The 13074-nt window shown below is 39.2% G+C and overlaps 2 protein-coding genes across 3 annotated transcripts; both read left to right on the top strand.

Moving 5' to 3' along the window:
- Positions 1-3954: 3954 nt before the first annotated feature.
- LOC128865890 (zinc finger protein 583) lies at positions 3955-5393 on the top strand. 2 transcript variants are annotated; one of them, XM_054106283.1, is made up of 4 exons: positions 3955-4084; positions 4260-4365; positions 4460-5022; positions 5082-5393. In XM_054106283.1, the coding sequence occupies exons 2-4, from the start codon at positions 4297-4299 to the stop codon at positions 5278-5280; spliced, it is 831 nt and encodes a 276-aa protein (XP_053962258.1). In that variant the 5' UTR covers positions 3955-4084; positions 4260-4296; the 3' UTR covers positions 5281-5393. The 2 variants fall into 2 exon arrangements, with proteins under 2 accessions (XP_053962258.1, XP_053962259.1); XM_054106284.1 differs by lacking the exon at positions 3955-4084 and having other exon boundaries at positions 4241-4365.
- A 3216-nt stretch (positions 5394-8609) lies between these two features.
- LOC128867806 (regulator of nonsense transcripts 3B) lies at positions 8610-11129 on the top strand. Its single transcript, XM_054109314.1, has 3 exons — positions 8610-8827; positions 8915-10249; positions 10305-11129. Exons 1-3 carry the CDS (start codon positions 8717-8719, stop codon positions 10662-10664), a joined length of 1806 nt encoding a protein of 601 aa, XP_053965289.1. The 5' UTR covers positions 8610-8716; the 3' UTR covers positions 10665-11129.
- The last annotated feature ends 1945 nt before the right edge of the window (positions 11130-13074 follow it).

Here is a 13074-nt window from a genome sequence, read left to right as displayed (position 1 = left end):
TCCAAGCGGAGGTCTATGCCATCTGTCGATTTAGAAAGAAAACTCCGATGAAAGAAAATGAGCGATAGATGCATTAACTAGAGAAACTGCGGCCTCGCTACTAATAGGATGAGAGCCCTTCCTTGAAGAGTTTGAAGCGAAGAGTTGAGGCTACGACATATTAACTGCCACCAAACTATGGGGCTTCGCCAGTCTAAGTCCTTATTGAGAGGGTGCAACCTAAAAAAATTTAAGTATCTCATGAGCCTCCCTAATGACAAACTATTGGAGGTTGAATTAGTTTTAAAGGTTTTTTTCGAAGATTTGGGGCTTTATTGTGAAAAAACGGTACCAAATATTTTATTCGAAGTATTGGCCATCGCTAGCTACAACTTTCGCCCATCTTTCGGGCAATTTCCGGATGCCGTTTCTCCAAAATTCTGGCCGCTGCTTGGCTATCCATGACTCAACCCATATTTTGGTAGCCTCGTACGAGGAGAACCGCTGGTCCGCCAAATCGAGACTCATATGCCGGAACAAATGATAATCGGAGGGAGCTATGTCTGGACTATACGGCGGGTGGGGTAACACTTCCCAGCCAAGCGTTCCAAGGTATTTTTTGACAGGTTGAGCAACATGCGGCCGAGCGTTGTCATGTTGCAAAATAACCTTGTCGTGCCTTTTTACCGTTTCCGGCCGTTTTTCTTTCAATGCCCGGCTTAAACGCATCAATTGCAGTCGGTAACGATCCCCCGTGATTGTTTCGCCCGGTTGGAGCAGCTCAAAATATACGACGCCGACCTGATCCCACCAAATGCAGAGCATGATTTTCTTGCCGTGAATATTCTGCTTGGCCGTCGACGTTGATGCGTGGCCGGGCAAACCCCATGATTTTTTGCGTTTTGGGTTATCGTAGTGGATCCATTTTTCGCCGCCAGTCACCACCCGATGCAAAAAACCCTTCCGATTTTGTCGCTCGATCAGCAATTCGCACGTAAAAAATCGCCGTTCGACGTCGCGCAGCTTCAACTCGTACGGGACCCAATGTCCTTGCTTTTGGATCATTCCCATCGCTTTTAGACGCTTGCAAACGGTTGATTTATCAACGCCCAATGATTCGGCAAGCTCTTCTTGGGCTTGGCACGAGTCCTCGTTTACCAATTCCCCCAATTCCGCGTCCTCGAACTTTTTGGGCTGGCCAAGACGCTCCTTGTCTTCGGTGTGAAAATCACCACTTTTGAATCGTCGAAACCAGTACTCACATGTTGAAATCGACGGAGTATGGTCTGGGTAGGCCTCCTGCAGCAATTCACGGGCTTGGGCTGTATTTTTTTTTTCAAATTGAAGCAGAAAAGCAAAGCTTCCCGCAAATTGCGTTTCGACGGCACGAAAGTTGACATACTCGGAGCACGAAAACACTGCGTTGTTTATACTTCAGCGAAATGACAGATACTCAGTGATGGTAAATGGTTTTTTGAAAAATCCCTACACAACCCAAAAAAATTCCCTACTTTTCCCAACGCTTACAACAAATTTTCCCAACGAAATTCCCTACATTTTTGTCTCCTGTGTTTACACTATAATGAGGCAATTGCAAAGTCAAAATTGAATTTTTTGCTTAAGATTTTTTAAAAATTCCGTACAGAGCTTCTGCATTGCATTCAGTTCTTATTTGAATTAGATCCAGCAGCTTAACCACAAGCCGCTCGCTTTCCTCGCCGAAAAATCTCACCATGAGACACATAAGCTTATTGAGTCCGATGTCTGTGCTCTCATCGATTATATGGAAAATTTGTTTACTTTTAATTTTTTAACTAAATTGTCTTTTTCTTCTTTTGCCAATTCATTTTTTATTATGTTGGTGCACTTCTTTCTTCCGAGCTCAGAGTTTTTTATTATTTCAGAGTCAGGCACAATTTTTTTTAAGAGTGGGATTAAATGGTCCACGACTTGCAGCGCAACATTATGCTCAGCGAAGAACATGCTAAGTCTTATTTCGAAATTTCTGGAACCATTTGGTTTACTCGCCTTTTCTAAAAAAAGCTGTTTATTTTAGATGTCTTTTTAATTGCCTTCATATTTTTTGGTGCATTTTTGTTTCGGCGGGCTTCTGTTAATCAGACTTGCTCGTTAGCCACAGCTTCAAACTAGCCACTAAAATTTCGTCGTCAAGCCACTTGTTATTGAACTTTTGTTTCCGATACTTGCATTGTTTTTCCTGGTGTTCCTCCGAAGAGTCAGTCGAAGAGGAGGAGCTCATTTCTGTAAAATATATGCATTTTAAATATAAAAAAGCTAAAACTAAAATAATTGTAAACTTACTTCAAAAGTGAAAAGCACCAGAAAACGTGGGACAACTAACAATTTCCGCGCAAAGAAAAAATCGTGCTAGCGTTAACGAAGAAAAAAACGGCAATGTTGCCATATTAACGCTTTTTAAAGTATGCTGCCATAAGGAAAAGAAGTCTGGCATGAAATCTTACTGCGGATTTTTATTTTAAATGAACTTTTTTAATTTTACCCCGCTATTTAAAAATTGTTTCTGTCCTTCTTGAAAATTCCCTACATTTACAGAATTTAAAAAAATCTGTCCTTCTTTTCCCTACACCCACATTTTTCGACATAAATCCCTACATGTAGGGAATTTTCCCTACATTTACCATCACTGCAGATACTGATAAACAAAGCCTAGGGATGAGGCTTTGTCATGAATATATATTCAGTATTGCCAACGCGATAAAGTGATAAATAGCGCCATCTGTGTGTCACCTTTAAAACTAATTCAACCTCCAATAGTTCCCACGACAGTCGGTTCTACGTAACCGGAACGACCCGGATTTATATCCGGCCAAGGACTATCACGTCAGCAGCATTTCTCGCATATGCACGGGGAATGTTTATGCTGCTACAACAACAACAACAAACAAAGAATGCTCTCTGGCATTCTCACAGGTCGTTGTAGATTTCCTTTTTTTTTTAAGTCTAAAAGCTAATTATAGTTCTTATAGACCACTTACAGCTAAAATGAGCTCAAATTACTGCAAATAGTTTAATAAATTAATTGAACAAAAGGACTTTAGAAATTTATAAAATTCATTCTTTGACATCGAAAAGTCAAGCGGAATAGAACTCGAGATCTTATTGAATTAGCGCGTAATGCGCATAATTCATGTTAAGCAATTTAAGATGAAATGGGTAGGTCTTTCGTAGAGATCGAGTAGGGATAAGGAATTGAATGCTTCGTAATAGGGATGAACAATCAATTTCTGTTTTAGTACCTTAGTTCTGCCATAATTTCTGTTAAAAGGTAAGTCCGTTATAGATGTGAAATTATAATATTTTTTTTTAATGAAGTTAGTTTTATTTAATTACATAAATATTAAAATTACGGATCTTCCAGCAAGATTCCGCTCCAGCTTATAAGGTGAAAACCGCCCTGCAGTGGCTAAAAACCAGTAGTCCTGGGATCGTAGCCGCAGAAGATTGGAAGTCCATGTCTGAATCTAGTGAACTACAGTTTGTGCTCAGAATTGGAGAGCCTCACATTTGACATTTTAATACACACAAAACACAAGCGTGCTGCTCCTCACAACATATCGCTCTAAATGTTATGTAACTGCGTTGCTTTCAAAGCCTCCCGACCGAAAGCATGTATTGAAATTTTTTATTGCCTTTATAAATTATTTATACACAGTGTTAACGTTGTTGGAAAAATAAAGAAATGATGACAAATAGTTTTGACAATTTTTGTTCAGCTACTCAAATTGTTCAAAAGCTGGAAATTTTCAAACAAGCAATTCAGTAGTTGAGCAGTGAACGAGTTTCGAGTGAGCATCGAGCTACTTGCATTGCTCGACGATACCCGAGTATCTGTGGCACTAGCATGAACGCCGCATTCGAAATACAAAAATTGGTTGCACTGCTGGCAATACTGGTTCGTGGCCTCGCTGTCAGAGTGATGTTGTCAAAATACAACGAGTTTAATTTCTTCGAGCATCAGCTGTCAGATTTTAACAATTTTTTTAGCGACGAGGAAAATTGCCGCTGTTGTTGCAGACTATCCGAAAATTTTTGCATTTCTGTTTTGCAAATTTGGTGATTTGAGGTAAACCAACAATAATTTATGATTAAAGTACAGTTTTATTAACTTTAAACTGTAAAATATGTAAGTGATTTGTGGAAGTCACACTCGATGTGGCGTATGCCATGTAGTAAACGTGTATATGTATTAATGTCGAAAAATCGCCAGCATGCATTTATTTGTATTTTGTGAAATATAGTTAAATTGGAGGATCCCTGTCCGCTGTCATCTCCAATATGTCTGCAGCCGATGAGTTTGAGGAACCAGCACCTGCGCCCACCTATAATTGCAAACGGTGTAAAAAGGTAAAAATGCGTATGCAAATATGTGAACTATTGTTTTTAACGTACAAATATTGTTTCCATTTTGTTTTTGTATTCGATAATTTTGTCAACATAGACATTTACTTGCAAACGAGATCAACTACTACACAAAAAGGAAGTACATTTTCAAGCTAAATCATCTTATGAGTGCAAATTGTGCTCGAAATTCTTCTGCAATAGTGGCAATTTAGAACGTCACATGAAGGTTCACAACGATGTGCGGCCATTTGTGTGTCATATTTGTGAAAAGGCATTTGCACAAGCCGTTAACTTACAACGCCATTTCTCGGTGCACAATGGAGAGCGACCATACCAATGCAGTTTTTGTACCAAATCGTTTACTCAACAAAGTAACATGCATCGCCATCAACTAACTCATACTGGTGAGAAACCATTCCGTTGCAAGCGATGCGGTCGGTATTTCTCTCAGCGCGTCAATCTGAAGAAACACATAATGGGCCATCTTAACGCGAAACCTTACTCCTGTGCTATCTGTCAGAAATCCTTTATACAACTTAGTAATTTCAAAAAGCATCTGCAATCGCATGTTAGAGACGGAGTCGCAGTGGATGTAGCAGCTACCGTTGCCGCTGCATCTGCCGCAGCTCGTCAAAGTATTGATCTTGCATCTCAGCCAGTGTAAGTAAAACGTTTTGTAATAGAAATGGTGAATATATGATTTCCTTTTTATCTTGAAGGGCTTTTGAATGCGCTATATGCCGCAGCATTTATGATAATTTTGCTGACTTTGAAATGCATGAAAGTGCATGCACTGGAGCTGTACAACCGAAAGTGGAAGCTCTGGAACCAAATAACTCTGTTGAAATGTTTGCTCCAATGAAATTTGAGGTTTCTCATCTGGACACTCATGAAATAATTATTGAGACTACCCGATAAAACTATTGAATTAAAAAGAACATGTTTGATGAAACATAAATTTAAAATACACCTAAAAATAAAATAATAGCATACGAGTACACACTTACAAAAGTGTACTGACACTTTGCAAACGCTATTTGCATTTATGTACATAGTAGTTCATACGATACTGCAAGGAAGGTTCAGGGCATAGGTAGACAAAGGCTATGCTAAGTTCTATGCGAGCATCTACAATTCTGGAGTTTGGATACAAAATTTCAGAAAGTTAGGATTAGTAGAAACAAGTACCTGCCGTTTTTGTGACTTGGACGGTGAGGATGAGCCAGATCACATACTCTGTGAATGTGTAGCTCTAGCTAGACAAAGACTCGCACATTATGTGGTGCTACTTTAAATACAGTGTTGATATGCATCAAAAAGCTTGAGGAAATGCTCGGTCACGCGGTCAGCAACCACGTCAGAGGTTGCATTGCACTAGAAATTAGTTGTGTAGTGCAGTAGTAGAATGTAGCAGTACGTGATGTGGTAGTGCTTACTTTTAAATTGTTTTTGTAGCAGAGGTAGTCCCAAATAACGATATAGTAAATGTATCGGCCGCCGTAGCCGATTGGGTTGGTGCGTGACTACCATTCGGAATTCAGAGAGGATATATGTAGGTTCGAATCTCGGTGAAACACCAAAATGAAGAAAAACATTTTTCTAATAGCGGTCGCCCCTCGGCAGGCAATGATAAACCTCCGAGTGTATTTCTACCATGAAAAAGCTCCTAAAAAATATTTTCCGTGCGGAGTCGGTTTAAGCATCAACAACAAGATGTACGCCACAAATAGTAGAAGGAACTCGGCTAGACACCCAATAAAGAGTGTACCAGCCAATTATATGTATACATCTAAATATATGTATCTTTATATACAAGTATATATATAATATATAACCGTTGAAAAATACTGCACAACGATACCCGATTCTCTCCATTTTGTTTGAGAAAAACATAAATATTTTTACTTCATGCACAAAAGTTAATACAATACGTAGTAGTAGTAAAGTTAATACAATAAATAGTAGAAAAATCATTAAAAATACAAGCGGGAGGGAAGGGTATACATTAATATTTTGTTGAAATCATTACTGGTGCACAGCGCCTTTGCATTGACATTGACATTATTACACCTCTGCTGACTTGACCTTTTCAAATAACTGATCCAAATTTCTGATATTCTGCGTACAAGTGCATTTTTCAAGCCGTTGATGCCCAATCCAGAACAGAGATCAAATTGTCTTCATAAGTTTCCTTATGATAGGTGAGACAAACTTGGGGTATAATGCTGCACGGTTTGGCCACCGCACGTACTTCCCACCATCTGGACCAATTCTATTTATTTTCGTTTCATCGCTGCGTAAAATATAATCCCACTGATTTTGAGTCCAGGATGTGTGCTCTGGAGCAAACTCAATTCGGCGTTGTCGCTGCGACGCTGTTACCAATGACTTCTTCCGTGTCAGTATTGAAGCACAACTGTTTTTTCATTATTGGCTTTTCCAGGTGAACAAAAAATTCTCAATTGATGTCAGCGGTACTCTTTCTGTGATTATATTTTGGCAATATTTCGTTCATCCTCTCAATGTGGCTAGTAGGCTTTCGCGCTTCCTTTTTTCTGGCAACGTTTTGTGTTATTTTATACTCGGAAAAATATTCCAAAGCATTAAAAACCATCGTTTTTGAAACGTTTAAATGTGTTGAAATATCACTGGATGATAAACCGGGCTTTTGCAACTCTATGATTGCTTTTCGAAGAGCTGTGATGAAATTTTTCTTTCGTCATTATTGAATCGATTCAACTGTAGGAATACTCCAGATGCTTAATTTTTTTTTATTTATCAGTTACAATGTAAAACTGAAAACAATTCACAAAATTTTGAACGAAAACCGAAACGTTCTTAACCCTCCGTTGGACACCTTTTTTAAAACCTTCGGTTGGGCACCCGGTTCTGGCATTTTCCTCGTCCTGTTCGAGGATCCGTTTTAAAAGGTTATATACATAAATTGAGAGAACATTTAATTTTAGGAAGCTACCTGAAAGCTCAAGTCTTTAGCAATTATCAAATTTAATTCAAAAATATGTTATAAATGAAAAAGAGAATCTGGCCAGACCCGGGTGCCCAACGGAGGGTTAAGTATATTCCTCACAAAAATAACAGTACTCGTACTAAAACGCAAAAAATCAATAGGAGCTCTTTAAGAGAAATAGATAAATGAACGTATTTCAATAAATGTGATCACAGAAAATACATTCAAACGTAAAAAGTACCGTTGTTGGACAACTTGCTGCCAATTTGAAGGTAATTACATTAAGACTCTCTTATAGAAATGTAAGAAAGGTATAATACAACATTTGAGCATCCGAAGCGAAATTGTGAGACTAGTTTTGGCTGCCAAGTCAGATGTATTCTTCTAATGAGTCCGTTGTTCAGACGGCAACGAAGTAATATGGGTGACGGTTGATTTGAAATTTTCTTATGTTTTGATCAATTTTTGCCGATCTCTGTTGTAAATCAGCCGCTGTCCGTATCCCTTATTACGGCAGAAAATCAGCTGATTCCTTCAAATTCGCTTATGGTGATCACACTCACCAACGTAAACGTACGGCCGTGTCAACTGACACGATGCAACTAAAGAGAGCCCCATGTAAATGAATTCTCACCACCGTTCCGTTGCGTAGTATCGTAGATCGTTGACGTGGAATTTTGGATTGCATCAGCTGATTGTTCTCTCCCCACACAGTGTTGCCAAACAGTACATTTCCAAACCATTTACAATATAAACTTAGAACAATTTTAATTTTTATGAAAATAATTTAAAAACAATGTTGAATAATATTAATTATAGATAAATGAACTATTTGCATTTGTGCGTTTTTCGCTTTGGTTTATTAAACAATGAAAAATTGTAACTGATAACGCGGAAGTGCACAAAACTGTATATGCAAAAATATCAGTGGCAACATTGTTTTGGTACCACGAAATACAAACACACACAAACCGGTTTAAATATGGAGGAAAGCAGGAAGGAAAGCAGCTGTTTTCTACGAGCACAAGTGTTGCTCAATTTTGTGTATAACACGGATTAACGGTTTGATGTTGGTCACACCTTTGCATTCTGGCAAAAATTGAGAGACAAGAGAGAAAATTGCCAAAAAAAACTGAGAGTCTAATTTCACAAGCTGTTCTTAAATCGAGTTTTTCAGTAATAAACATCATTTGCCACAGATAGTGCGAAACATTACCCTTAAATTTTTAGATAAAATTAGTTTAAATCCCTGTGCCACTTTGATCATCACAAGAACACCCTTTTGCGTTTTGACGATCAGCTGCTTTTGACGTTTAGTCTGCGCCTTGTATACAATATTTCGGCAGTTTTGAGTATTTATCGCAAACCGTAGATTTACAATAAAAAATGACGAAAGTGGAGAATGGTGGAAAATCGGATGGGAAATCTGCCAAATCTGAAAAGGAGAGATCCAACAAACGCTCCCACAAGAAGGAGAAACAGAAGCCCCAAACAAAAGTAAGCTATGTTTGCTTTTAAGGACGCCTTATGCTTGCGTATGTGTCCAATACGTATGTAAATTTTATTTTGTTTTTACTGTTGCAGATAGTTATTCGACATTTGCCACCAACCATGACTGAAGAGGAGTTTCTTAAACAGATTGATCCTCTACCACCACATGACTTTTACTATTTCGCCGCAGCTGATTGGTCTCTGGGATACGATGCTACTTGTCGAGCCTACATAACGATGAAAAACTACGACGATGTTTTTTTATTTAGAGATCGTTTTGATGGCTATGTGTTTGTAGACTCTAAAGGTGCTGAATACCCAGCTATTGTTGAATTTGCGCCTTTCCAGGGACAAGTTAAGAATAAATCACGGCGCGTGGACAATAAAGTAAACACTATTGAACAAGAGTCCCACTATCAGCAATTCTTGACCAAGCTCGAGGAGGATAGGGAAGCTGCTAAAGGTGGAGAATGTAAACTAGAATTCAGCTTGGATCGGAAGAAAGAGGAAAAAATTACTTCAACGCCGTTGTTACAGTATTTAGCTAATAAAAAGGAGAAGCGGCGCGAAGAGGCCAAAAAACGGCAAGAGGAAAAACGTCGCTTACGTGAAGAAGATAAAGAGAAACGAAAACAGGCACAGCCGCAGGTTACGAAAATAATTTCCAATCAAGAAGGTGGTGGCGGAGGTGGAAAAGGTAGCAACAAGTCGGGAGGTGGTAAGGAAAATATTGCGGGCGAAAAAAATAACCAACAACAGCCGGCGGAGGAGGGTAAAAGCTCACGTTCCCAGCGACGGGCTGAGCGCAATCAACGGAGGCGTGAAGAATTTGAACGCAAACGCCAAGAGCGAGAACAACGAGACAAAGGCACTGAAGGCAAAACAAAAATGGAGAACGAAGGTGAGCTAAATGCTGTCGGTGAGAAGAAAGTAAAAGAGCAACCACAGCAGGCAAATAAGCCCGATGATGGAAAACAAAATCAACGTAAAGAGGGCGGTAAGCGTTACAGTGAACGTCGGGAGCGTGAGAGAAACCGCAATCGCAAAGATAAAGAAAAGGAGAAAGAGAAAACAAAGGATGTGATAGTGGAAAAAGAACCAATCAAAACTGAAGGCTCAGCTTCAGAAGCCATTAAGGCCGCAGCAGCAGCTGCTGTTGGTGGAGAAGCGATCGTCAGTGAGTCTGTAATGAACTTCATACGAAGTGTGGCCACTGCCAAAGAGTTCGTTCCTATGCACAAGCAACAAGAAAGGGAAGGTCTACAAAATAAGTCGTCTGATGAAGCTATGCCCCAAATAAGCGATGAGAAAGATGTTGAGAGCAAACCCTTGCCAGACGAGCAAAAGAAAAATGATTCCGCGATCGAAGAGGACGCACACACACAAAAACAACGTGCTGCAGAAGAGCAACGTCGCATTAGGAATAAGGTATAACATTTTTATTATATCAAATATTTCATACATAACATGTAATATTTCCAAGGATCGACCCTCGATTGCTATCTATCAACCAAAAGCGCGATTGCGTATATCTGAGGAGCGCGATCCCAGTGCTTCGCAACTGCAGAGCAGTAGTAAAAGCGACACACGCAGCAATCCTACTTCTGATTGCGAAAGTGTAAAAAAGGAAGAAACGCAAAGGAAAAAGGTTTCTCGATATTCCGAGCGTCGCGCAGAGCGACGCAATATCAAAGACAAACAAAAACTTTCTGCAGATCCCATAGAATCTGAAGCAAAAAAAGATGCTGTTGAAGAGCCGAAGCTCGATGTAGATGAAAGTGTTTCACATTTAAATATTAGTAACCGAGATGAACAGCAGTCTGACAAAGGAGCTGAATTATAAATCAACCGAGAATTTGTGAATAAAATTATTAATGCATTAATTAATTTGAACTTCGTTTATGATTTCATTTCATTAACTCAATACAGAAAGACCGCAACTCACATTTTTAACAAATCGAATTTTTAACAGATTTTAATGTATAAACTTTAAATACATCTTTACTAAAAAAATTATTGCATTACTATGAGAACCAAGGGCTTTATATGGATTGAAAAAAAGCTCGAACCAAACTTACCCCTGTTCTGGGTTAATCTGCATTCATGGGTTACTAACTTCTTTAAAGTAACAGAAATGTAAGTCGGGATCGGGATACTAAGATCACAATATGTACTTGCACATGGGACATTAAATGGACTTCACTCAAAACAATTATTTTGCATTGAACTTTAGAAAGCTTTATAACGCATGCCATAATTTAAAAATGTATATCATGGCGGATCTATTAAAGGTGGAATCGGCAAATCAGCTGATTTGGTTTTTTTTTTTCTTTCGCCGTGCCCCTGTGGCTGTCGGCACAGAATGAAACAAGACGAACTCATTCTTTGTTTTACACTTACGTACAAAATATTGTTGTTGGTTTAGTGTCACCACCTTTAATGAATGTGGGTTGATCTATACTCATAATATAAACGAATCCACTTTTCCAAATTTGATTAGAATTTTTTTCAATAAGAATTAGAATTTTTTTCAATAAAAAAACAACTTGAAAACATTGAATAATCTTTATAATTTAGTATACATAGTAAATTTATTAAAAATGACACTTAAATTAATCTTTGACAATCGCAGCTGGCCACTTAAGGGGTTATATACGTCTAGCAGCGCAAAAAACAGTGTAAAAGAAAAACTGTTTTAAGAAGGGATAACAATAGAAATAAATTTAAAAAAAGTTGCTCTACGGTCTGCTTCATTTCTCCTTGAAATGTTGATGGATCTGTAGAAAGTAAAAAAATTCTTGTAAAATAAATTTGTAGTTATAGTCTGTCGAACCGGATTTTTGATATTTTTATTAAAAAATTGAATGAACATAAGAAAAGTTGACATTTATGACGTAAAACGCATACTTTTTTTAAAATGCCGTAAATTGCAATTAAAAAAAACACGCATCAAAAAATATTAAAAACTGTATGAGTTAGCATGCAGACCGTGCCGGAAAAAGTAGTTTCGAGAAAAACGAGTTTAAAGTTTGAGGTACAGGAGCGTACGGATAGTTCTAGTATACAAACAGACAAACACGCACATATAAAAAGGAAATGCTGCTCGTTCTTCTTAATTGCGCGATTTTGGCCGAGTTTAACTAAGTGCGCCAGTCGTTTCTTTCTCGTGCTAACCGGCGCCAGTTGGACACACCAAGTGATGCCAACTCCTTCTGCCCCTGATCCTTGCAAAGCAGAGGAGGAGTTGATACCGCATCGAATACTTTCAGAGCCGGAGTGCCTGTATCCATTCGAACGACATGACCCAGCCAACGTAGCCGCTGGATCTTTATTCGCTGTGCTATGTCTATGTCGTCGTAGGGCTCATACAGCTTATCGTTCCATCGCCTGCGATATTCGCCGTCGCCAACGTGCAAAGGTTCAAAAATCTTCCGCAGAATCTTTCTCTCAAACACTTCAAGGGACGCTTCATCGGATGTTTTCATCGTCCACGCTTCTGCGCCTTACATTAGGACGGGCATGATGAAAGCCTTGTAGAGTGCTAGTTTTGTTCGTCGAGAGAGGACTTTACTGCTCAGTTGCTTACTTTGGACTAAGTAGCACTTGTTGGCAAGAAAGATTTTGTGTTCGATTTTCAGGCTGACATTATTTTCGGTGTTAATGTCGGTTCCTCAATAAATGAAGTCTCGAAATCATAACTGTCAACAGTGACGTGGGTGCCGATACGCGAGTGCGCCGACTGTTTGTGTGATGACAGGAGGTACTTCGTTTTGTCCTCGTTCACCAGCAGACCCATTCGCTTTGCCTCTTTATCAAGTCTGGGAAAGAGAAAATTAACAGCGTGGTTGTTAAGGCCGATGATGTCAATATCGTCGGCATACGCCAACAATTGTACACTCTTATAAAAAATTGTGCCTAAGCGATTAAGTTCTGCGGCTCGTAAGATCCTCTCCAACATCAGATTAAAGAAGTCACACGACAGCGAGTCATCCTGCTTGAAAACTCGTTTGGTATCAAACGGCTCGGAGAAGTCCTGGCGCTGCTCGTTTTGAGCAACGTCATCTTTCATAGCCGTATTAGTTTTGCGGGGATACCAAATTCAGACATCGCGGCATACAGGAAATATTTTGCCTAGAAACTCATGCATGCACCTTACCAGCTCCTCGCCGTCATGTTTGAATAGCTCAGCCGGCAGTCCGTTGGCGCCCGTGGCTTTCTTTAACTGCGTTATCGCTATCATCTCAAGTTCCTCG

Source organism: Anastrepha ludens, chromosome 6 (genome assembly GCF_028408465.1).
Source record: "Anastrepha ludens isolate Willacy chromosome 6, idAnaLude1.1, whole genome shotgun sequence".
NCBI lineage: Eukaryota > Metazoa > Arthropoda > Insecta > Diptera > Tephritidae > Anastrepha > Anastrepha ludens.
The sequence above is the reverse complement of the archived record's forward strand: the minus strand, read 5'-3'. Positions and strand labels throughout refer to the sequence as shown.

What these genes read in the sequence shown, in the direction of transcription:
- LOC128865890 (XM_054106283.1), top strand. Translation starts at nt 4,297, where the DNA reads ATGTCTGCAGCCGATGAGTTTGAGGAACCAGCACCTGCGCCCACCTAT. An exon ending in ATTGCAAACGGTGTAAAAAG is followed by an intron (nt 4,366 to 4,459) that starts GTAAAAATGCGT and finishes TTGTCAACATAG; the next exon opens with ACATTTACTTGCAAACGAGA. An exon ending in GATCTTGCATCTCAGCCAGT is followed by an intron (nt 5,023 to 5,081) that starts GTAAGTAAAACG and finishes TTTATCTTGAAG; the next exon opens with GGCTTTTGAATGCGCTATAT.
- LOC128867806 (XM_054109314.1), top strand. Translation starts at nt 8,717, where the DNA reads ATGACGAAAGTGGAGAATGGTGGAAAATCGGATGGGAAATCTGCCAAA. An exon ending in AACAGAAGCCCCAAACAAAA is followed by an intron (nt 8,828 to 8,914) that starts GTAAGCTATGTT and finishes TTACTGTTGCAG; the next exon opens with ATAGTTATTCGACATTTGCC. An exon ending in AACGTCGCATTAGGAATAAG is followed by an intron (nt 10,250 to 10,304) that starts GTATAACATTTT and finishes AATATTTCCAAG; the next exon opens with GATCGACCCTCGATTGCTAT.